The following is a 22961-nucleotide window of genomic DNA, read 5'->3' as shown; positions in this document are numbered from 1 at the left end:
GGAGTTAAGCATGAGATACTATGGGCCCTTTCAAGTGTTGGAAAATATCAGCGATGTTGCATATCGGCTGAAATTACCTCCACATTGGCAGATACACAATGCCTTTCATGTCAGTTTGTTGAGACCTTTTCGTGGTGATGTGCCAAAAGATGTATCTGCTGAAATTCAGCCAGAGGTTGAGGAACTAGATGAGATCTTGGTACCCGAGCAGATTTTGGCACATAAGGAAAGGAAGGTCAGAGGTAAAGTTTCCAGAAGATATTTGGTGAAGTTTCAAAACTATTCACCAATGGATGCAAAATGGATGGAAGAGGATGACTTGGCAGACCATCCTTAGATGTTGCAACTTTATCTCGATGCCTTTCAGTTAGAGCCGACTTTGGATCGGGCTTACTTAGGTTTAGCAAAGCAGGGGTCCAGAGCATTGCTTGATGCTCAAGGGGGAGGTAGCACTTCCACTCTACCGGTTTTGGACAGCTCTCGTATGTAGTGGATCTCGGATGTATTCAGCATGCATCCAAGGTATTGTGCTGACAGTATATGAGGTCACTACTCGGTCTACTAGTCACTGTGAGATACATGTATATGAGTATGGTCATCACCGCGGCTCTGAGACTATACTTATGCATGAGTTTTTGGACCAGCTTGGCATGAGTTTTTGCCTCAATTTTGAGATCAATTTCTGATTAGTTACAGCTCAGTTTTTGATCAGTTTGAGAACCGTTTATGATCACTCTGGGATCAATTTTGCATCAGTTTCTGATCAGTTTTTTTACCATCAGCTTGTGATCAGTTTGGAGTCACATTTGCAGCCATTTGTGATCAGTTCTCATGCCAGTCCATGATCAGTTTATGATCAGGTCATGCTCAGTTTTTAATGGTTTACAGCTGATTCCATGGACAGCCACATGTAAACGAATGTCATTGACAGTTTCAGCCATGGTTTATGCTGAGAATATGCTTTACTGTGGTTTTGAAGTCAGAACGGTTGAGAAACATGAGTTATGGATGCATCCAATGGTTTCTAGCAACAGTTTTGGACTGTTTTTCAGTTTTCTATTATGTTTTGCTGGCTGGAAATTTTCAATAAGTTTTACGCATATGCAACGGTTCGACAACAGTGGCGAATGTTGTGGTGACTATCATGCCAAATTGAAATTCCAGTGCTATATACTTTTGCTTTGGCCCAATACAATGCAATCAAGGATGATTGCAAGGTTTTCAAGGGGGAGGTCTATCACGGGGACGTGAAATTTTGAGATGCTTTAATCTTGCTAGTAACATTTGATTAAGTTATTAATCAAATGTGCAAGGTTGTTTAGCACGTGATGCAAATGGTAGTTATTTCATGGGAACGGACCAAGGACCCCGAGAATGCAGTGGGTGTTAAAGGCAAAAGTTGTGTTAAGTTATGCCAACTAGGTTTTGGTGGTCAATTGGTGCCAAGTTGGATCCTAGGACAATTATTTGGCCATTAAGTGTCAGTGGTGACTCTAGGGACTAGCATTAATTAATTAATTAATGCTAGTCTAAGGGTCAACGGAGGTTGGGAACCACTCCAAGTTGCAAATGGCCTAGCCAATTTCATTACAGATGGGCATGTTTAATTTTGGGCAAGGTCAAAAGGGCTGAAATTAATTTTTAGAATTAATTAATTCTGAAAAATTAATTTAATGGCTGAAAATGCATTGAAAGGCTGCTTGGCAAAACTTTCCCATGCAACTAGGGAGAAGGTTGTTGGAGTGTGGTGGAAGCTGAATTGCAACCATTCTGAGCTTAGTGGAGGGAGAGGAGGTGATCAGATTTGGCTCTGAGAGGCAACGACGACTAATCGCGCGCCGGGACAGGACAGGGGGCAGCACGTTTTCTCTTCCGCCTCAAGAGAGGCGGCGGTAGAAGAGGAGGACTCACCAGCCAAGCTACTGTTTTACCCCCCTTTTGAAGCTGTTGGTGCCATCAAATTTGTCATCGGAGCTATGAATCAAAAGATATTTCAGCTGATTTTCTCTCTCTCTACAGCATTCTCTCATCTCCTCCAGTCTATGCTCAAGCATTCTAATAATTCTCAGCCATTGGTAGCAGAGTACAGCCAAATTTGGTGGACAACAAAGAGTTTACTACCGTAACCCCTAAATTACAGTAGTAATTAGGGTTTAGCAACCACCTTGGGACCCGTGCCATTAGCCAAAGGCACTGTACACTGAAATCAGCACCAAAAACATGGAATTGTGAGGATTTTAGATGCCAGCCCATCTATTGTGAATTTGGGGCAACATTTGACCAATCGGGGTCCCATTAGAGCAAGTCCTAGGTGAAAATCAAGGGGCAATTTGCTCGAATGCTTTGCTGATTATTGGAACAGCAAGGGGCTTTTGAATCAGCCAAGGAGATCGTGAAATCTCAGCTTGTAATTTATCCATTAGCAATTGAAATTAAAGAAATACCCAAAGAAACACCAGTTTTGGGGCCAACACGGTGTCCACTGTCCAAGTTTATGAAGGTAAAGTGAGCATTTCAGTTTATGTTCATTTGCTGATTGCTGTAATTAAGTGCTTAATCAGGTTAAACCACCCTATCCGAGAAGATAGGCTGGTTACACAGTAAGTGACCAAACTGTGTAACATAAATACACAAATGTCTTACATGTGGATCTTGTGTGAGCACAAGCATGACTAAAACCCAACAATTTGCACACTGAAGTACCTCAAGCCAAAACTTGTGTGGCAGCTCTTTGCTTTTTAAGCATACAATGTGTCATTTCCATAAGTGTCCAATTTTTCCTTTTAGCAACACCATTTTGCTGAGTTGTCATCCCAACAATGGCTTGATGCATAATGCCATCTTTAAGCAAAAATGTTTCAAAAGCACAAGACATGTATCCCCCCCCCCTCTATCCATGCAAAGTGTCTGTACCTTCAAGCCAGTTTCAGCCTCAAGCTTTGCAATGAGATGTTTAAAATGCATAAAAACATTAGATTTTGCTTTCAACCCATATACCCATGTATACCGTGAGTAGTCATCAATAAAAGTGATAAAATAAAGACAGCCGCCAAGTACACGTGTCCTCATGGAACCACAAACATTGGAGTGTATTAGCTACATTTTCCAGACAGCATGCACGGCACCATCCTTGAAAGCAAACCTGTGCATTTTACCCAAAATACATCCTTTATATGCATGGGGAGATGGGGATCTCCATTCGAGGCGATGCATCTATCATCTGATACTGTTGAAGGGTCATTAGACTCCCAAAACTCGTATGTCCATAGTAGGCATGCCAAAGTTCTGCAATCTGCATTGAAGGTGAAAGAGTACTAACTGCCACAGCACAATGAGGCCTATCATACGTATCAACAAAAAGAGACCCTTATACAAGGTGTCGGATAATCTGAGGGCATAATCCATCTTTATGTCTCTGACAATACATTTGTCATACTCAAAGATGACCTCAAAGCCATGCTTATTAAAAGCAAATGTAGACAAAAGATTCTTTGTGATACTAGGCACAAGCAAAACATCCAGAAACATGACATCTAAACCATTTGCAATAGTAATCATGATTGAACAAATGCCATATACATCAAAATTGCAGTTGTTCACACGTGTAACATGCTTTACTACAAGGGCTAAATGCAAAGATGTAATGAGACACTTCTTGGAAGTGATATGCATGGACACCTCACCATCGAAATACGATGTATGTTGTGTTTCAGCAGCATTAAATGCTAAATCAGCCACTGAAGAATCAAAACTACATGTTAAAAATGAATAATCATCCTCCACAAAGTTGGCATTAGTCATCATCAAAAGATCTACTAGCTGATCCCCCTGACAGCCAAATAGCATTTTCACATGATCAGTTTCAGATGCCAGCCACTTAGACGTAGGTGATGTCTTTGAGGGTCTTCTACCACTGTCTTTGCAATCCCCACCTGCTGTAAATGGCCGCATACAAACATATTACAGGAAGTTGTTGCTGCAGCACATGCTCCCAAACAACAAACATCTGATCTTGAATTGCCTCATGCAGTGAAAGATGTAGTACAACATGAAAGGGCTGTTGTAAATGCAACTAAAAAAACAATCCCTAGATGGCTGTTACAAACTCTCCAAGAGAGTAGAATGGATGCTCCCTTACCTCAACGCACTAGAAGGGCTGCTAGACATGCAGCACATAATGCGAGGGGCCTTGGACAAAGCTCAACAAGATCTACATTGGATGCACATCATGCAAGAAGAGTTAATCTCTATTGCCACTAACTCTACATGGGATCTTGTGGATTTACCACCTGATAAAAAGGCTATTGGCACAAAATGGGTTTTTAACTGAAACATTGAGACTAATGGCACTATTGACAAGCACAAGGCAAGTTGGTAGCAAAAGGCTATGCACAGAAGAAGGGCATAGAGTATGAGGAAACCTTTGCTCCTACATCCCATATGAGTACAATGACACTAAATGTCAGGGCATGTGTTGCAAAGATAAATAAGATAGCTGGCTGTAAATTGCAATATCGGATATCTCTTCACCATCATGCATAGACAACTTTAGGCTTGGCTCCATAGGAGTGCACATAGGTCTGCAATCTTGCATATTAAACCTACCATATATTGTGAGTGTGACATGACATGACAATGCCATGTTGATTTTGGGTGAATCAAATCCCCAAATAGTAGTGTAAACAGCCCATATTTAACATAGCAAATGCATGTTTCAATTCGGCCTTGAAATGTGCATCTTCTCCTCTTTAGGTCTAGTGAGAAGCATGTCATTCGCATAAAGAATGATAACCAACAAATCCCCCCCTCCCCTTAATTCTTAATGTATAGAGTGGAAGGAGTTGGATTATTTTTGAACAAGAGAGCCTTATGCAACTTGTAGGCCATGTGCTTTTTTCCTTTTACCACACCGTGGAGGTGGTGAAACATAAACATCCTCACATAGATCCCCATTCAAAAATGCCCACGGACCGTACATTGGCAAGCTATTGAGCGAATCTTCAAATGTTTGCAAGGTACTCAAATCATCCCCAAGGGGGAAGACTTGAATCTATAGGCTTAGAGCGATTCAAATTGGGCTAGTAATTCAAACACTAGATAGTCTACTACTGGACATTGTTTCTTTCTAGGCCATTCATGCATTTCATGGCTAAGCAAGAAACAGCCTACGGTGGCTACCTCGTCTTGTGAGGCTGAGTACAAGGCAAGTTTCACAACTACAATGAAATGTGTATGGTTACGTAGATACTAGATTATTGGCTGATCTATATATATCATTGGAGATCCTACACCCATTCTTTTTGATAGTCAGAGTGCTATTGCAGTGGCACGAAATCCTATGTTTCATGCTCGTATGAAACACATTGAGGTGCATTACCACTATGTCAAAGAGAGATGCTATATATGAGAGATCAACTTGATGTATCTTCTCACACAAGAAAATGTTGCAGACACTTTCACCAAAGTGTTACCACATGAGAAGTTTGAAGCTTTTCAAAAGTCCTTGAACTTATTACCCTTTGGTGATTGATCATCCTTGTACTTCATCACATTGGCACTACAAGGAGGTATTAGAATTTGTCAATTTTGGATAGTAAATGTATTTCGTGTGATATGGACACTTATTAAAGTGTCAATGAAAGGTCTGTACACCTAGTGTCTTAGAACATTAAAGTACTGACACTAGGCTCTAGAGTAAATAAACTTAACTCTAGTTAGTTGGTGGAAGGCTGGTTAGATCAACCCTTGATCTAAACATTAATTATACTATCACTCTATCTTTCAGTTCAACAAGTACACTACTCTCTTGCTTCAACTCACACACTGTCACTATCTCTTACTTCTCTCTCCTCCATAGCTGATACCATTTCTCAGAGTTGTGCCATGAAATTCTCGTATGTGGTCCCTAACCCACCATAGCATAAAAAATAGTGCTACCACCAAAGTCTCTTGGCTGCCCCATCATTGCATGCATGCCCAACTATCCAAAACCCATTGGATTGGCACTACTAAAATGGCCTTGCATTTGGAAATCCAATTCCATTGGTACCATTTGCTTTTGCTCATCCCCAACCTTGGGTGCATCTTTAGGCTATGGTGGTGGTCCTTTCAAAGCTTCTTGCTGTGAGCCCCCTTTGAAGATGACATCTTTTTCTTGCCCTTACTATCCTTTTTCGGAGAATTCAAAAATCTCCCACACTGTGGATCTTTGGCCAATTGAACAAAGATATCAGTTGTTGCCTTCAACCAAGCCTTGGACTAGTCGTCGTATTCTTCATCTCTTTGTCCCTCATTAGTATCTTGTGGCCTTGGAGGACCCACTTCTTGGTCAACAACCACATTTTCTCCTTGCTATCCACACAGTAAGCCTATTCCAAGCTTAGGCATTGCATTTCCCCATCATTATGTGCATTTTCAAAATGAGATGCATCATCACTACTTGATTCCATCTCACTATAAGATGACATACTTGTTGTGAATGCTCAGTTGAACACAATTTCAACACTAGAGCAAAACGTTTGACCTTCAATCAGGTGCCTCGATCACACCAAGTCAAGGGAGTTGATAGTATCCCAGCAATGGAACCATGAAACCAACCTTTCTTCTTGGATAGGGTAGTATTAACCTGATTTAACACTAACTACAACCAGTATAAAATTCACATAAACTGAACATGCAAATGTCACAACTTATGGTATCCCAGCAATGGAACCATGAAACCAACCTTCCTCCTTGAATAGGGTAGTACTAACCTGATTTAACACTAATTATAGCAAGTATAAAATTCACATAAACTGAAAATGCAAATGTCACCACTCAAATCTTGGACATTGAATAGCCTGTGCTTGTTGGCCCCAAAACTTGGCACTCCTTGCGGTACTTCTTTAACTTAAATTACAAATGGATGGAGTACAGCAGAGATTCTTAAATCTCCACTAATCCAAGCACCCTTGCTATCATAAATGACCAACAAGCCTTCAAATCAATTTGCTGCTTGATTTGCTAGGAGATTGGTTATCACCCGTGTTCATTGGAAAATAAAATAGCCCCAAATTCAATGCTAGCTAACTAGCTTCTTGAATCCTCCTGAAAAAGACTGATCTGAAAATTTCAAGTCTAACCCCTTCAAATCTGGGCATGCTTCCCCAAGTGGCTGTCAAACCTTAATTACTGCTATAAATTAGGGTTTACAATAGAGATTCACCAAAATCTCCACCTCCAATGGCTGGATTGTTGTAAAACTTGGAGCAAAGCTAGAAAATGGCTGGAGAAAGAAAGAGAATACTGTAGAAAGAAAATTCAAACATTTGTCGCAAGAATTTGGTGAAATTGAGTTGCTAACTTGATTTTCCAACCCCAACATGATTCATCAACAACCAAGGGAGTATCAAAGGCTGCGATCTTTAGGAGAAAATGCATTAGCCACAATCACCAGCTTCCATAGTCAATAATATGCAACCACCTTCACCAAAATGGTCTCCAATGGCTAAGAAATGGCCCCAAAAGCAAGTAACAACCCAACCTCTCCTTCCAATAGCTCCAAAATGCAAAAACGAGATTTTCTTCTCCCTTCAACCCCAATTCAGCTTTCCCAAACTTGCATGGGCAAGTTTTGCCAAGTGGTAGCCTTCTAAACTGAATTTCCAGCATTATCCAAACAAGTTAATTTAACACCTACTTCTGTGCCCAAACAAATAATCTAACCGACCAACAATTAAATTAGCTTGATCAATTTATCACCCAAGTGATCCTGAGCACTCATTAGCCCAGAAGTGGCATTAATTAATTAATTCATGCCAATTCCCAATGGTGAGCCAATTCCCTAGTGTCACCACTAACACTTGTTGAGAAACCACTTCTTCAATTTATTCACTTCATTCAAGGTTTCGCACTGACAACCCCAAAAAGAGCCAGTGTCCACATTTTGGCCATTTTTTCAATGGATGCCCACACAATGGTGCACCACCATAAACAACTTATGCCTATAAATAGATAGCCACTTCATTCATTCTTCACCTCTCCCTTCAATCATTCTTCACCACCTTCTTCAATCACCACCACCACTTCCCTTCTCTCACTAGCCTCTTCCACTACCCTCACAACCCTTTAAAAGAACATTGCAATTCGTGGCTCGTGGCTCGTGGCTGCCTTCACCTTTCATCGTCTACTTCAGGCACCATGTTCCATCATCAAGCCTTGCGTTTGGAGCATCTTCCACATGGCGTCACCATCATTCATTCTTCACCTCTCTCTTCAGTCATTCTTCACCACCTTCTTCAATCACCACCACCACTTCCCTTCTCTCACTAGCCTCTTCCACTACCCTCACGACCCTTCAAAAGAACATTGCAATTCGTGGCTCGTGGCTGCCTTCACCTTTCATCGTCTACTTCAGGAACCATGTTCCATCATCAAGCCTTGCATTTGGAGCATCTTCCACATGGCGTCACCATCATCTGCTTGACGTCATTACCCTTCTTCTTCAAGCTCCACCTTCACCTACATCTTTCAATCTAGAGGTCTTCTCCTTGCCTAGCATCATCATCTCCACTCCTAGCCTTTGGTAGCAGTCTACATCACCGAGCGTCAATGATTTCATCACTCGTCTATCACAAGGGTTATTGGGACCTACGTTTTTACAGCCTAGCTCCTCCTCCATCACTTGGCATCACTCATCTATCATAGGTTGCTAGGACCCGCATTTTTGCAGCCTAGCTTCTCCTCCATCACTAAGCATCACTCATCTGTCCCACAGAGGCTATTGGGACCTGCGTTTTTGCAGCTCGGCTCATCTTCCATCATCTGGCATCATCATTATCCACCTAGCATCAACATTTGGGCTGCTCTAGCTGCATTTGACAGCTCTAACACTCTGGGATTTGCGTTTTGCTACCCATATCACTCCTCGACATCAAAGGACTGCAGTTTGCTCCCTCAACAACTAGTGATCATCTTCTACATCTCCGACGGCATCAGAGAACTGTAGTTCGCTCCCTCAACAACTATCCTTTACCTTCTAATGATTACTTCGATAGTCCACACCCCAAAGGACTATGTTTCGCTCCCTTCACTGTGAAAAACTTCCCATAAGTACAAACGCCTAATTCAGACAAGACAATGCAGTTGTCTTTTGAGCTTCAACTCCGTTGTATCAGCTTTTCTTCTCTTTGCATGATTCAATGCATCATCGCCGTGGGGTTCTTGTGCTTCTGAGTTTCTCTCCTCTCTCAATGTTTACCGTACACACTCTGTATTACTCCCTGCAAACTCTACTCTCTCTTTGCACTGTCGCTTATTTTGACATGGTATCAGAGCATACCTATTATTTTTTACAACACTAATGGCTAATTAAAGGTTGTAGGCCCAATTCTAACACCTGATACCACCTAAAACCTATACCATAACTTATTACAACTTTTGCCTTTGGCACCAATTGATATCTCGAGGTCCTAGGTCCCACATTGTGAAATAATTACTTGCATCTCACATGTGCAAGTCACATTTGCACATTTGATTAACTTTTAATCAAATGTTAAGCAAGCAATAAAATTTCATGTCCTCGTGACATCTTCTCTCAAGGCCAAATTATCACCTTCCTTAAGGCTATGTTGGAGACCACTCATTTCAAAAGTTTTATGCTAGACATATGCCTCACTTTACTTGTTTGGGTGTCCCTTTCCCCCATCAACATTGACATAGACATCTTAAGGTGAGAGGGAGTGCTTATATCTCCTTCCACTGTGCAGTGGTGAGAGGGTGGTATTCTTCTCTTGGTGCTTACAGGAATTTGGTCACTACATTTATATTTTGTATCATCATCCATTTGCATCTTAATAATCACAATTATAAAAGGATGCTTAGGCAAGTGAACAATTCCCCTACAAAAATATTATCTAAGTATACTATTGCATAGCATTTTGTTTGAGCATGACACTTTGCATTACCCCTTGCATAAATGATGCATTGGCATGGTGTTTTAGTGGATGGAGCACTTTGGAAGAGAGAAAACCTGTTTTTTGGCAAGCGCCCATCCAAGGGTGAAAATCTTCTTGCATTTGTACAAGCTACCCCTTCTCCTTCATCACAACATAGTCAACTTGGGATCCTCCATATTTTAGGCACATCATATGGCAATCTCAACAATAATACATCTTATTGCAACATACTACACATACTTATATAACTTTTTTGGTCATCGACACCACGCAAGTGGTTCGGATAGTCTTTATATTTTGTGATGTTTAGTCTAGCCATCCCATTTCCCTAATTGATACATATTTATGTTTTCTTTTTTTTTCCATAAAGTTCAAAGTGATTTCATCCCCTTTGCAAGTCCTAGTAGGCCATTGGGTGACTCATGAGCACCCTATGTTCAATGCCTTGGCCTCTTTGGGTTGGCCCTTTGGGCTCCAAAGGTAAGATACCCATCGCCTCTACAGTCTTGGTATGTCCTTGGGTAGCCATTGTGCAACCCCAGACTAATACCCTTGCTGCTTTGGGGTGGGATGCCTTTGGGTATTATGGGGTGAGCTAGTCTCACAATCCCTCATGAGTTCTAGTTTTGGGCCTAATAGGGACTATTAAGCTAAAAAGGTGCAATACCAACTAAACCTTCATTGGCTTATTTTAAGCAACCCCACAACTCAAAACTACCAAAGTTTGTGTATCCCATAAGCAAGCACCCAAACTTTTGGGAGAATCCATATGTATGTATAAATAGAGAGGCTGCCTAACCACTTGCTCAATCTTGTTTTGCTAATTCTTCACCACTCTTGCCTTCATCCATTGCTGTCTACATCCCTCCATCAACAAACATCTTAATTCATGGTGCAACTTGCAACTAGCCATCGTCCAGCTTCAAGTGACCTGCCATGACACGTGTGGACAATGTATTTGCTACAAACAATAAATAGAGAGGCTGACCAACCACTTGCTCAATCTTATTTTGCAAATTCTTCACCAATTCGTGCCTCCCAATTGGCCCTAAAACTAGCGCCCCTTGCAGTATTTCTTTTACTTATATTGCTATGAATTTGTAGTACATTGAGATGCCAACTGATCTCTCTACAAATTCCAATACTTTGGGCTATCACCAATGACCAATAACAACAATAATCAATTTACCCATTGATTTGACTAGAGATTGACCACAAGTTGATACTTGGACTCTTGCATGCAAGCCGAATCAAATGGAAATGGGTTCACCTTGCAGATCAACTATAAATTATAAATTCATAGTTAGTACTCTAAATATGAGGTCTTCAATTATTGGGCACAAATCCGGAGGTGGCTAAGAAACCCTAATTGCTGCTGTAAATGAGGGTTTCAGCAACAAAACTCATTGCTACTCTTCACCAATGGCTGGAATCTGTTGGGAGTTGCTATGGCTGAAATCTATTGGGAATTGTAAAGGGACAATCATAGAATGAGAGAGAATCTTTTGGAGTGGTAGTTCTAATGCCGATTTTGATAGCACCAAGAGCTCAAAAGGGGAGTAAAACTGCAATATAACTGACAAGCCATCTTCTATCATCGCCTCTCACTAAGGCGGAGAAAAACTTGTTGCCCTTATCCTATCACCCTTCGCATTCAAGGGTCACCTGATCTACCAAGATATCGCCAACCTCAAGGTGGCCTCCAAAGTCTAGATGCTGTCACTTGCTGTTGGTGGATCTTCTGCTGGCTGGTACAGTCCCCCAATCTGCTCTTGGCTGGCTGGAAACCTCACTCGTAACAACTCTCCACTTTCCTATACCCCCTGAATGGCTGTCTACACATTCAGACAGCCCCAAATAGCCTTCTCTCAGCTTGCATGGTCAAGTTTGCCAAGTGGCAGCCTTCTAAAAGCAATTACCAGCATTACCTAATTAATTTTAAGAATTTAATTTTTGAAAATTAAGTAATTATCCATTTGACATTGACCAATAATTGGGTGCCCATCCACATTTAATGTTCTAAACCCTTTGGAACCTTAAGTTGCTCTCAACATTTAATAACCTTAGACTAGCATTAATTAATTCATTAATACCTAGTTCTACTATCACCACAAGACATTTTAAAGGCGCATTTAATGTCCTAGGCCCAAACTAACACCAAGCACCCACAAGTACTTGTCCCACATAACTTGATACAACTTTTGCCGATGTCACCCACTACACACTTTGGGTACTTGGACTATCACTGTGACTTAACTTACTTGCACTTCACATGCACCTCACATGTGCATAACTTAATAATGCCAAAGCTAAGCCTTAAAAATACACGTCCCCGTAACAAGCGGTGTACTTAGGAGGATACAATCACTATCGGTGATATCTCATCGATGCCAATTTGTGGTATTGGCACCTTGGCCTGTGTTGCCAAAGTGTTCATCTTTAAGCTTCCTCTCAAGAGTCCTACATGTTTCAAACTTGGGCTTCCATCTCCTCTTCGTTCATGACCTTACAAAACATGGTATCTGAGTTATCTTCACTGAGCAAACCGTATTTGTTGAGGATTCTTCTTCAAGAGCCATTCTTGTGACCAGCCCCGTAAGAGAGGGGGCTACATAAGCTCCATTCCCCTCGCAAGTGCGAAGGGCCCTCCATGGCAGTTGTCTATTGCCACACTTGTTCTTGTTTGTGCACCACCCATCCCCTACCATCTCCTCTAGTGGTTCCCTCATACCCCCAATCCCTTTCAAAGGGGAACGATATGAAGATGCAACTATGGATTCCTTGGACCTTTGTGTTTCAAGGGGGGAGGGGATTACCAAGATCATGAGAGAATTCCTCAAGGATTGCAATGCTCTACAAGCCTTGCTTTCATGCAACGGATCTCTTTCCTTCGTCACTAAGCCATCACCTCTTGCCACTTGCATACCCATCCCCTAGTCCTTGGTCCTTATTATTCCTTTTTGGCTGGTTTTAGAGCCTTCCATAGCTCCTCTCTATTGTCTCTCCATTAACGTAGAGCCTTGGCTCACCCATTCTCCAATCAACTTTTCTAGAGTGACCCATTCGAGGTATCTCCACTCCCAATAGCCTACACTGGCCTCCCATTGAATTGGGCTTTCATCTAGAGAGGGAATCTTACTCCTTGGTCGGCATTCATCATCAACAGACTTCATCGGCAATTGCACTCCCCTTGCCACCCTCATATCCATTCCATCTGTTAGCAGAGTATTTGTCAGCTTATGTGTGAGTCTGAGCTTGATCTGGGCTGGGCATTTTTATTAGGTATTTTAGGTATTTTTCTGGTGTGGCATTTTATGCCAGTGGAGCATTTTTATGCACCAGTCGGCCAGCATTAATGCTGTCCGACCAGCATTATTGCTCCCCACTTTTTCAGCCTATTTATACTCAGTGGCTCCTCCTCAGTCAGTCACTTCATTTTCACCATCTGCAAACTCTGTGGAGAGAGGAGCCAGTGCCAGTGCCCACGCAGCCAGTGACTCACTGTTGTATGCGACTGTCTCGTGTTCAGATATATGGATTCCATTTCCCGTGCATACATCTAAGTTCTCATCTGTATCGTGTTCTTTTCTTTTCTCTTTTTGTCTTGTGTTTCAACAGTTTATTTCAGCACATGTTTATGCTTCCACCGCTGCTCCACTTCTGATATGGTATCAGTTTTCAGGATTTGTGTTTCTGCTGTGTTTTCTTGCTGATTTCAGGACTGGTTTGTACCCCTACTGATCAGACGACTGCTATCGCAGCCAGGCGACCTGTTTTGGGGCTGTTTTCAGCCTGCGTTTTTTGCAGTTTTGCCATCGCCTGCTGCCTCTGCACCCTCTGCTGCCTGCGTTTTTCATCTGCAACTGCTGGCGACAGTTTTCTACCTGTTTTTCTCCAGCTTACAGCCTGCGTTTTGCTGATTCAGCATCTCTCATGGCTGGGTGACTGTTCCTTCAGGCCGTTTTTGCTGTTTTTGGCAGTTTTTGACTGATTTTTTGACTTTCTGCAGCAGATTTTGTCTTCTATTGATCAGATTTTGGGTTATATTGCATGTGAACTCTCATTTTCTGCAGTCTGTGCTTGTGTTTTGGCTGTGTCTCCTCTCTAAATTCCATCTCTTCTCTACTTCTCTTCTTATCCTCTCCATATGGCTCCTCCGTGCACTTCCACTGATGATAAGTTACATGGACCTGATTATCTCACATGGAGTGCTGTCATGAAAGCTTGGTTTGTGCAGAAGCGGCTATGGTTCATCGTCTGTGGAGCTATTGCTCGACCTCTCCGTCCTTTTCCTCTTCCTGAAGACTTTGATGAGGACAACCATGATGCATCCTTGAGATTACAGGGGCGGCTTCCGGCACATTATGGAGGTGAGGCTTATGTAGCTTCAGAGAGGGGTGACGGGAAGAAGAAGTCGAAGGCCCAGTGTTACCACTGTGGCAAGAAGGGACATTTGCGGAAGGACTGCAAGAAGTTAGCGGCTTCCAGGAAGAAGGAGCAGAAGACAACGCGGGATGTTGACTCTACCGATGAGCCCTCTTCTTCATCAGACTCCGACTCCGATCCTCCGACCAAGGTGAAGTCCAAGGGGCGGAAGGGATCCTCTTCTTCGGATCGCGGGAAAGGCTTGGTGGCCCCTTCCTCGACTGCTTTCTAGTGGTGGTGATGAGGTCATCCCTCACGACTCTCTTGTGCCAGAGAGGGAGTGTGAGCGGGTGTTCAGATGGGGCAGCCGCGCCTCATCTATACTTTTATACAGATGCACAGGTTCCAGAGAGGGACGTCCCTGACGCATCGACTTCAGTCTGGCGGAATCAAATCTTGGAGCTGGGATTGACATCCAGGTTCATGATGAGCTGGTTCTCTGACAGAGAGTGGGAGGCTTTCGTCTAGAGCTCACATGAGGGGACACTTTGGTGGTCTGGCCAAAGGCGGGGAATCCATGGTCACCTATGTTCCGGGGCATTTTTGACAGGATGGTCTTGTATGCTACTGCAAGATATTGGTGATGGACACAGAGACATGCTATGATCTTCTCTATTTTCAGGTGTTTGGTACGATCGACATCGACATCAGGTTCTCTCCGAGGCCCCTAGGTGGTGGCTTGATCACCCACTGCTTGGGTATCCATGGTTCTACTTGGTGGTTCTATGTTGTATAGTTTCTGATCCCTTTTCATTGTACTATTGTATTGTATCAGATCACTCATGATCTGAGAGAGGGTGTTAGCAGAGTATTTGTCAGCTCATGTGTGAGTCTGAGCTTGATCAGGGCTGGGCATTTTTATTAGGTATTTTAGGTATTTTTCTGGTGTGGCATTTTATGCCAGTGGAGCATTTTTATGCGCCAGTCGGCCAGCATTAATGCTGTCCGACCAGCATTATTGCTCCCCACTTTTTCAGCCTATTTATACTCAGTGGCTCCTCCTCAGTCAGTCACTTCATTTTCACCATCTGCAGACTCTGTGGAGAGAGGAGCCAGTGCCAGTGCCCACGCAGCCAGTGACTCACTGTTGTATGCCACTGTCTCGTGTTCAGATATATGGATTCCATTTCCCGTGCATACATCTGAGTTCTCATCTGTATCGTGTTCTTTTCTTTTCTCTTTTTGTCTTGTGTTTCAGCAGTTTATTTCAGCACATGTTTATGCTTCCACCGCTGCTCCACTTCTGACAATCTCCTTGGCCTTCTTACCACTTCTAGGATCTGAAAGGGAGTGTTAGAAGTCACTTGTGTGGTGCCTTGTCATCTCTTGCTTGTGAAGCTCAATCTAAGTCAATCTAAGTCAAATGAGAATATTTGGAGCTCTGACAATGAGAGGATATGTTACATACACTCACTGAGCATATTATATGGACACCATGCAATCATCAAAAACAAGCTGAGTGGAAGGGGATTGTGTAACATGACTGAATAGGTGAGAATTGCCAAAAGTCTCGTGAGTGATCGTTGTGAGCTAGGCTAGATGCCACCGTGAGCAACAATCCAACTCGATTAAGGGTCTAAAATGGAGGATTTCTAAGGCAATTTAGGATATTATTTTATAGTAAATTTAATTGGCACAAAAGTCGGCATTAGTCAGCCAGTGTCACAAAAATCAGGAGTCCCAAACAAGTAATACCGCCCCTTGGTCTCACCAAGCATAAGTTAAGTATGTGCATATGTGACTTGTCAGTTCAGGCATGTTTTCTGAGCTTCATCATCAGAACTTTGCATTCTGAAAATTGTCATTCTGCCCATTTAGTCTTCTGCCTTCCTAGTAGCGCTAAGCCTATGGTGCATTTCCATCTTGCATGCAGTCTACCAGGCCAACCTGCTGTTGTGGCAGTTAGAAGTTTGCTGCCCCAGCTGGGAAAATTAATTGCTGCACTTCAGCAGTTCCCATGTGAGCTAAAGTTGCTACCATCTGCACACCCTACTGCCTGCATCATGTGGGAGATTGCATGATCAGGCCATCTCTCCAGTGCACTCCACCCGGCCAACCTGCTGTTTCAGCAGTTTGCTGTCCCATCTGGCGTAAATAACTGCAAACTGCTACCATCCACATGTAACCTGCTTTCAGCATTTTCTGACTGCATTCGCAGCCTGGTCATCCAGTCCACTCTGGGCAGTTTAGTTCGTGCATTTCTGAGTGGGTTCCTGGCAGAGCTACTAGCCTACTACCATGGTTTTCCTGAGATCTCCCCCGGAACTATTACAGTAGGTCTACAGAAAGGGTGCACATTGCTGTGCAGTTGAATTCAACTACATCCTGTACTGGCCCTGCAGGCCAAAAAGTTTTAAGGACACTCTACACTTGGTGATTTCAGCCTCCACTGCAGTTCGCATGGCAATGAGCAATGCTGCTTTCCAAAAAAAGGTTACACTATGTAGAGAGCAGAGAATACCTGTAATAACATTCACAAGTCAAATGGTATATGCTCAACAACAGAGCTGACTCTGATAGAGTTCTACAAGTGGTAATCTAATGGTAACAAAAAGGCAACAGCTAAATACATTCACTATACAATAGACAACAGACCTTCCCAAAACCAATGCTGCCAAAGCAGTCGTTCCTGAACAAAGTCGGTCATCACTTTGACAAGCTTCGGCAAAGGCCTGATCTGTTCGTAAAAATGCTTGCCTGACTGCCTTCTCTGCAGCTGATGGGAATGAAATATCCTCTAAGATAAACTTCAGCAAATTCTCTCTAACAAACACTGCAGCATGGCTTCCACTGTGGCCATCAAACACCTGTGAGTTCCATAACATCAAACAGCTACAGATTCAGAGCTTTTCTTTTAGCAAATGGAACTAAAGAAAACATTTCAAGTGTGCAACTGTTGCAAAAGGAGATGAATTACTGAAACAATTTTCAAATGCATGCATTATTTCAGATTGCACATCATGACATATAGACAACCTGATTGTACGCATCATTGGACTATATGGCAAGAGTTGAGAATTTGTATATCATGACATATAGACAACCTGATTGTGCACATCCTTGGGTTATATGGCAAGAGTTAAGAATTTGTGCCCCGAGTGTATTTTTCAGAATGAAACAATGAACTTTTCAAGAATTTTTGAGTCCAAGAAGGAAACTCTTAAAAATCCATCCAAGCATATCGGCTGAGGGTGAGTGTAAATGCACAAAGCAGAAAATGGATGTGCAGATATGTGAACATACCATTCTAAGAAGAAAATGGAGTTGCACATACATATGTTGTGTTGCTGTGGATGAAGGAAACAATAGAAGCATGAGAACTAAAGATATAACTGCTTAAAGGCCCAAGCATAAGAAAAACTTTGTAGCTTTGCAAGCCAATGAGCCACAAAAGGAGTACTAAGATTGCAAGCAGTAGAAGGGCACGATGTATTTTAGCACCTGAACCATTCTTTCAGGAGCTGCATGCAAACATATCCAGCAGAGACACAATATACAGTCCTTGACATGCAAGAAACAAAAGATCCCCTGCAAAACTCACCCCATAGTAAGCTCCAGAACCTCCCCCAACAAGAGCCAGGTCATTTACAATAACATGTGTATCCTCCATCTGTCTCCTGCAGCCAATGTCTGCCCAACCACCTGACCTAATCAGAGGTACAAACTCACTCTTCAAACTAAGCCTTGCCTCGGTATCTTCCTGTACCTGCAAAAAAAATATAGCATATGAGCCTGACACTCCATACTTCAAAAAGGAAAACCATTTACAGAACAGTCCAACTACTGGTAAATAAGGATAACAATCTTTTGAATTCCTGAAGAGTTTGCAAACAGGCCATGTAATCACCACCACAGTCAGGTGAAGCAGCCCAATTTGTACCTGTAGATAATCGATCCATTTGATGTACCGTCATCTAATCATGTCACAATGCATTGACAAATTATAGCACTACCAAAGGCAGGATCTGTGTTTTGTCAGACATGCAGCAACTCAAATGGAACATCTAGATGATACATCTGTCATTTTAGTCATTTTAATCACATATAGAAGAAGGAAAGACAGTGGATGATTGGTGGCTAGTGCAAGTCTGCTCCTTGTTTTGATTTTTTTCCCTTTTTAAGAAGGGGTTCCATAGGATAGGAATGTGCATTTTTGCAAGAGACTTCAAAAGGAAGGGGGGTGTCATGGTGGACTGACAGAGGGTAGGGGGGATGACAACCAGGGGGTCACATGAGGGGATCTCATCCGTACAGGGAAGGGTCTCTTTCTAAGGAAAGAGAAATGGTTCAGTGTTTTCTACCAGATTCTAGCCATGGGATACCCTTGAAACTTGTGTTATCCTTACAAATTTTACACAGCTAGAGTTCATTTGGCACAAAAGGGAAGGCTCCATTGACCACTTGCAGAATTGCTGAAGCTGTAAGCAGAAGCTATCAGAGTTACAACAGGGACGGTTCCTGTTTTTGCAAATTTCATCAACTCGCGCTCCTGACCATTCAGCAGTAATATCTATGCCTGATGGAAAGAAAGACGGCGCCCCTGTTGACAGGATGACTGCTGAAAATTGTTGGCCAATGATGCCCATTATAGTTGTTGCTTTTCTGTTTCACGTGCATGAAATCTGAGTCATTTATCACTTTGCTCTGCTGTTCACAGGTGTACATGCTGAGTGGCTTTTCCAAAGTAGGCTTCAAAAAAGCATCGTGGCTTAAACAGAGCATAAAGTCAAAAAGTAGCAAGAATAGCAATCAAGTGCAGAGCTCCTTTGAAGGCCTTCCAGACAGAACATTGGAAGAATGTTGAAGGCAAAGAGCTGGAGTCAAGAAGGGGATCCCACAGCTAGTCCTTGAAGACAACCTTAGTTGGTCCCATTAAGCTTGCTTTGCCAGTGAACTAGAATGGTAAAGCGGGCCACATGCAAAGAATCTATCCCAACAACATAACTTGAAGTAGCCTCTGCCTCTTACATAATCCATAATGCAGCAAATAAAGTAACAGCAAAACTTGGGGAGGCTGAGGATGCTAGCAACAAGAAGAGGTAGGTGATTTGGAGGAAAGCAATGCTGAAGCTCTCACTGTTCACACATCACTACTACTCCTGTGAGCTATATTGCAGTTTGATTAAAGAAACTTGACATAATCATAAAATTTCATAGCAAATTTTGTGAGAAAAAATTCTCAGAAAAATTAATTCAAAAAGATCCAAGCCTCATATTGATGTGTGGTAAAAAGGAAAAGTAGGCAAGACAACAATGGGAACAGGATAGACAACATGAACATTACCTTTGGAAGGAAAAACAAGCATTCACATTGAAATTTTGAAAAAACGCACACGAAAACATGATCAAGAATTGATAATGAAAAAATCGTTTGCTGGAACAGAGTGCAACGAAAAGAAAAAATGTCCGATTTGATTAGGAGGACATGGCTATCAAATCAAAACACAGGTTCCATAAGAAACAGGGGTGTTCAGATGGAAAAATAGCAAACACTCGCTCCTGTGCAGCTATGTATTAATGCATGGACCATTACTGCAAAAATGGAGAGGCTATAGCCCAGCCATAATGCCTTTCAAGAACTGTGCAATACAAAGCAGTGTATGATAAAACAACTTTAGCTTAATGGTGCCCAACACAACTTGGGAATCGCCAAACTCCACAAAGGCCTTGTTGTCTTAACAGTATCATAACGTTGCAACAAGCACACCAATAACATTAGCACCAAAAAATATATTTAAATCCATAAATGTTACAATCTCCTGATAGGAAATGATTGGGACAGGACTATGGGCCACAAATACATTTTTGACACAAACCACCTCATAAATGACCTTGCACTTGATATTGATATCTTTACTCCCATTGCTTCTTCCCAAATCCCTCCTTGCACTTGATTTTAGGTGTTGCTTTCACTTTTGACACAAAGTATGGCCCTTTGCTTGCATTCACAGCATGTGGCATAAGTGCTCCCTTCAAAAGAGAGATTTCTAAGTTCCTCTTTTTTAATAAAAATGAATTGCATGCCACAACCAAAGTTCACAAAGTAATTGGTACTAATTTGACAATGCTCTCACTGGCACAATGTTGCTAGCAATAATTTGTCATGCCATCTCCTCATTACAACAATGCTCTCACTACGCACCATGTTGTTGGCAACATGTCACGTGACACGTCATCTCCTTGCTATGACTTCCATGATCTATCGTTGAGCTAGTGAGGGACAATATGGGGCTTGAACACTTTTACTCCCTTCATACTCAATTTGGACCTTTCATGTAAGTAGATGCCAAAAAGTTTTATGGTTGGTCATCTTGTGTATATTATACTTAGAGTTTGTCTATGTATATGCACTAATGCTAGCGCCTATTGCCCTTAATCTAGCACTATTATGTCCCTAGACATCCAGATGGGTGCTAGTAGCATTAGTCACCGTAACTACGAAGTGACTTAGTGTGAATACACTAAGGACACTTTGGGGTTAGGGCAACAAAGTCCTTTAAATAGGACTCAAGGCCCTATTGTGCACATTCATTGTGTGATCACCACTCTTGGACTCTTGGCCCATTGGCCAACACATCTGTACACTAGGATGGTGTGGGCTCATGGGATGGGACGCCAACCCTTGGGATATGGTTGTGACTTGAAGTGCTGCTAGCTCTCAAGCTCAGGGGCTCTATGGCTAGGATATGAGTCTAATGTCCAATCCCTTCTATGTTGAGTTTCGCATGCGTCATGTCTTGTATGCAAGTTGGATCTTAGGGGGACGTTCCATTGGTATAAGAGCATCAACCTACAATTGGATGCGAGATTCAATGACCTACACAAAACCGTGATGGTTCGTGTCTAATAGGTACGCCTTCATCTTGTTAAGGGTGGTATGGGACATGGTGGAAAGGGTGTATACAAGGGGCACGTCCTGTGGTGGCTACAAAAGCAAGGTATGTTTTTTTGTTTCATACCCCTGCTTGTGTTGGGGCAATGCTTGTGTGTAAGAGTTTTCGGTTGTTCTAATGGGTTGGAGTCTAGGGAGCTGCCACTCCAAAGCTATGGCAAACCATCATTGCAAATTGAAACCTTGTAGCCCAAATGAGCATCAAAGAATTTATATTGAAAGTATTTTTTGTTGATGTAATATTTAATGTTGATGTTCTTTTTAATGTTAATGCTAAGGTGACATCAAATGTTATCTTTACGTTAAAATGTAATGTTCATATTCCTTTTGCTTTTAACATTAAGATTAAATGTTATATCAGTATTATAGTGAATGTGAGCATTGGGAGAGAGAAGATGACTATTGATAGTCGTGTAGACGAAAGATGATTGTTGATATTCACACACACAGAGAGAGAGAGAGAGAGAGAGAGAGAGAGAAGATTGTGATCGAGAGTGCAAGAGAAAAAAATGTGTATCTTCAAAAGAAGACAAAATCTTAACGATTCCAGTCATAATGAGAATTGAATTTATAAACTCAAGATTGATCCAATCACAAGAAAAACAGTAAGAATGAATCAACAAACCATAAACATTTGATACCATATTAGGAATGCAAAACATACAACGGAATAATGAAAGAACACAAGATCGATGAAAGAGACAATGTGCAAGATGTAACTGGGAATAGGAATCCACTATGACGAGTACAACGGTTGAGCGCCACACGCAATGTCAAGTTCATATTGTCGAAGCAACGTATTTACCTAAACCTCCCTAGGACTACAATATTTTCTACATTTAATACTACGAGAATGTAGAAAATATGTGCAAGATGTAACTGGGAATAGGAATCCACTATGACGAGTACAACGGTTGAGCGCCACACGCAATGTCAAGTTCATATTGTCGAAGCAACGTATTTACCTAAACCTCCCTAGGACTACAATATTTTCTACATTCAATACTACGAGGGAATTGGTATTTATGTATTTGCATGCTCTATTAGACGAGAGCTTGCCATCTCAATTCGATTGGAAAAAGCGGGAAACTTGTGAAGATAATTGGATTGTTGACTTTAAGGGGTTTGAATGTTTTTTATTACTGTAGCATTGAATGCAGAACTATTTCTACTTCTTCTGCTCTCTTCTCTCGCATTCCCTAAGCCCTAAATTGTCCTCTCTTTTTTCGTAAATTGTCCTCTCTCTCTCTCTCTCTCTCTCTCTCTCTCTCTCTCTCTCTCTCTCTCTAACCTTTTTCTCTTCAAGATGCGTCTTTGCACGGGGTATCTTCTTTTGATGTGCCCACTTCTATTGAACTTCAACACATGGAGAATGCCCATCCAAACCAAAACACATGTATGGACACCATCTTAAAGCCTCTTTTTCTTTCAAGTCCAAAGGAGATTCATCCATTGTCACAAGACTGTGACAACTATTACCTTTTGGTTGATTTCTTTATTACATATTTTATTTGGTTTTTCTTTTTGGAAGGATCCCTCTTGAAATCTAAATGCCTGAGTTGCATGGCCAGTATGTGAAACAGACAGGAATGTCTAGTGAGTCAAGACTGGACAGTTAAGGTCCAGTACAAGTCTGGAAGAGACTGATAGCACTATAGATTGACAAGCCTGGAAGAGACTTGTGAAAGTGTATATGGACAAGTGTGTTG

The 22961-nt window shown here is 41.9% G+C and overlaps 1 protein-coding gene across 1 annotated transcript in view; it reads right to left on the bottom strand.

Annotated features, from left to right (window-relative positions):
- LOC148038504 (putative protein phosphatase 2C 27) overlaps nucleotides 1-22961 on the bottom strand; it is a 67235-nt gene that overhangs the window by 29558 nt on the left and 14716 nt on the right. The window contains exons 2-3 of the mRNA XM_087672835.1: nucleotides 17902-18066; nucleotides 16956-17167 (exon numbers count right to left, since the gene is read on the bottom strand). Of these exons, the coding sequence (XP_087528961.1) occupies nucleotides 16956-17167; nucleotides 17902-18066 (377 nt within the window). The remainder of the gene's footprint in view (nucleotides 1-16955; nucleotides 17168-17901; nucleotides 18067-22961) is intronic.

This window comes from Lygodium microphyllum, chromosome 3, assembly GCF_053477565.2.
Source record: "Lygodium microphyllum isolate KBCC chromosome 3, Lygodium_microphyllum_v1.1.10, whole genome shotgun sequence".
NCBI classification, from domain to species: Eukaryota; Viridiplantae; Streptophyta; class Polypodiopsida; order Schizaeales; family Lygodiaceae; genus Lygodium; species Lygodium microphyllum.
This window is presented reverse-complemented; position numbering and strand designations above follow the sequence as displayed.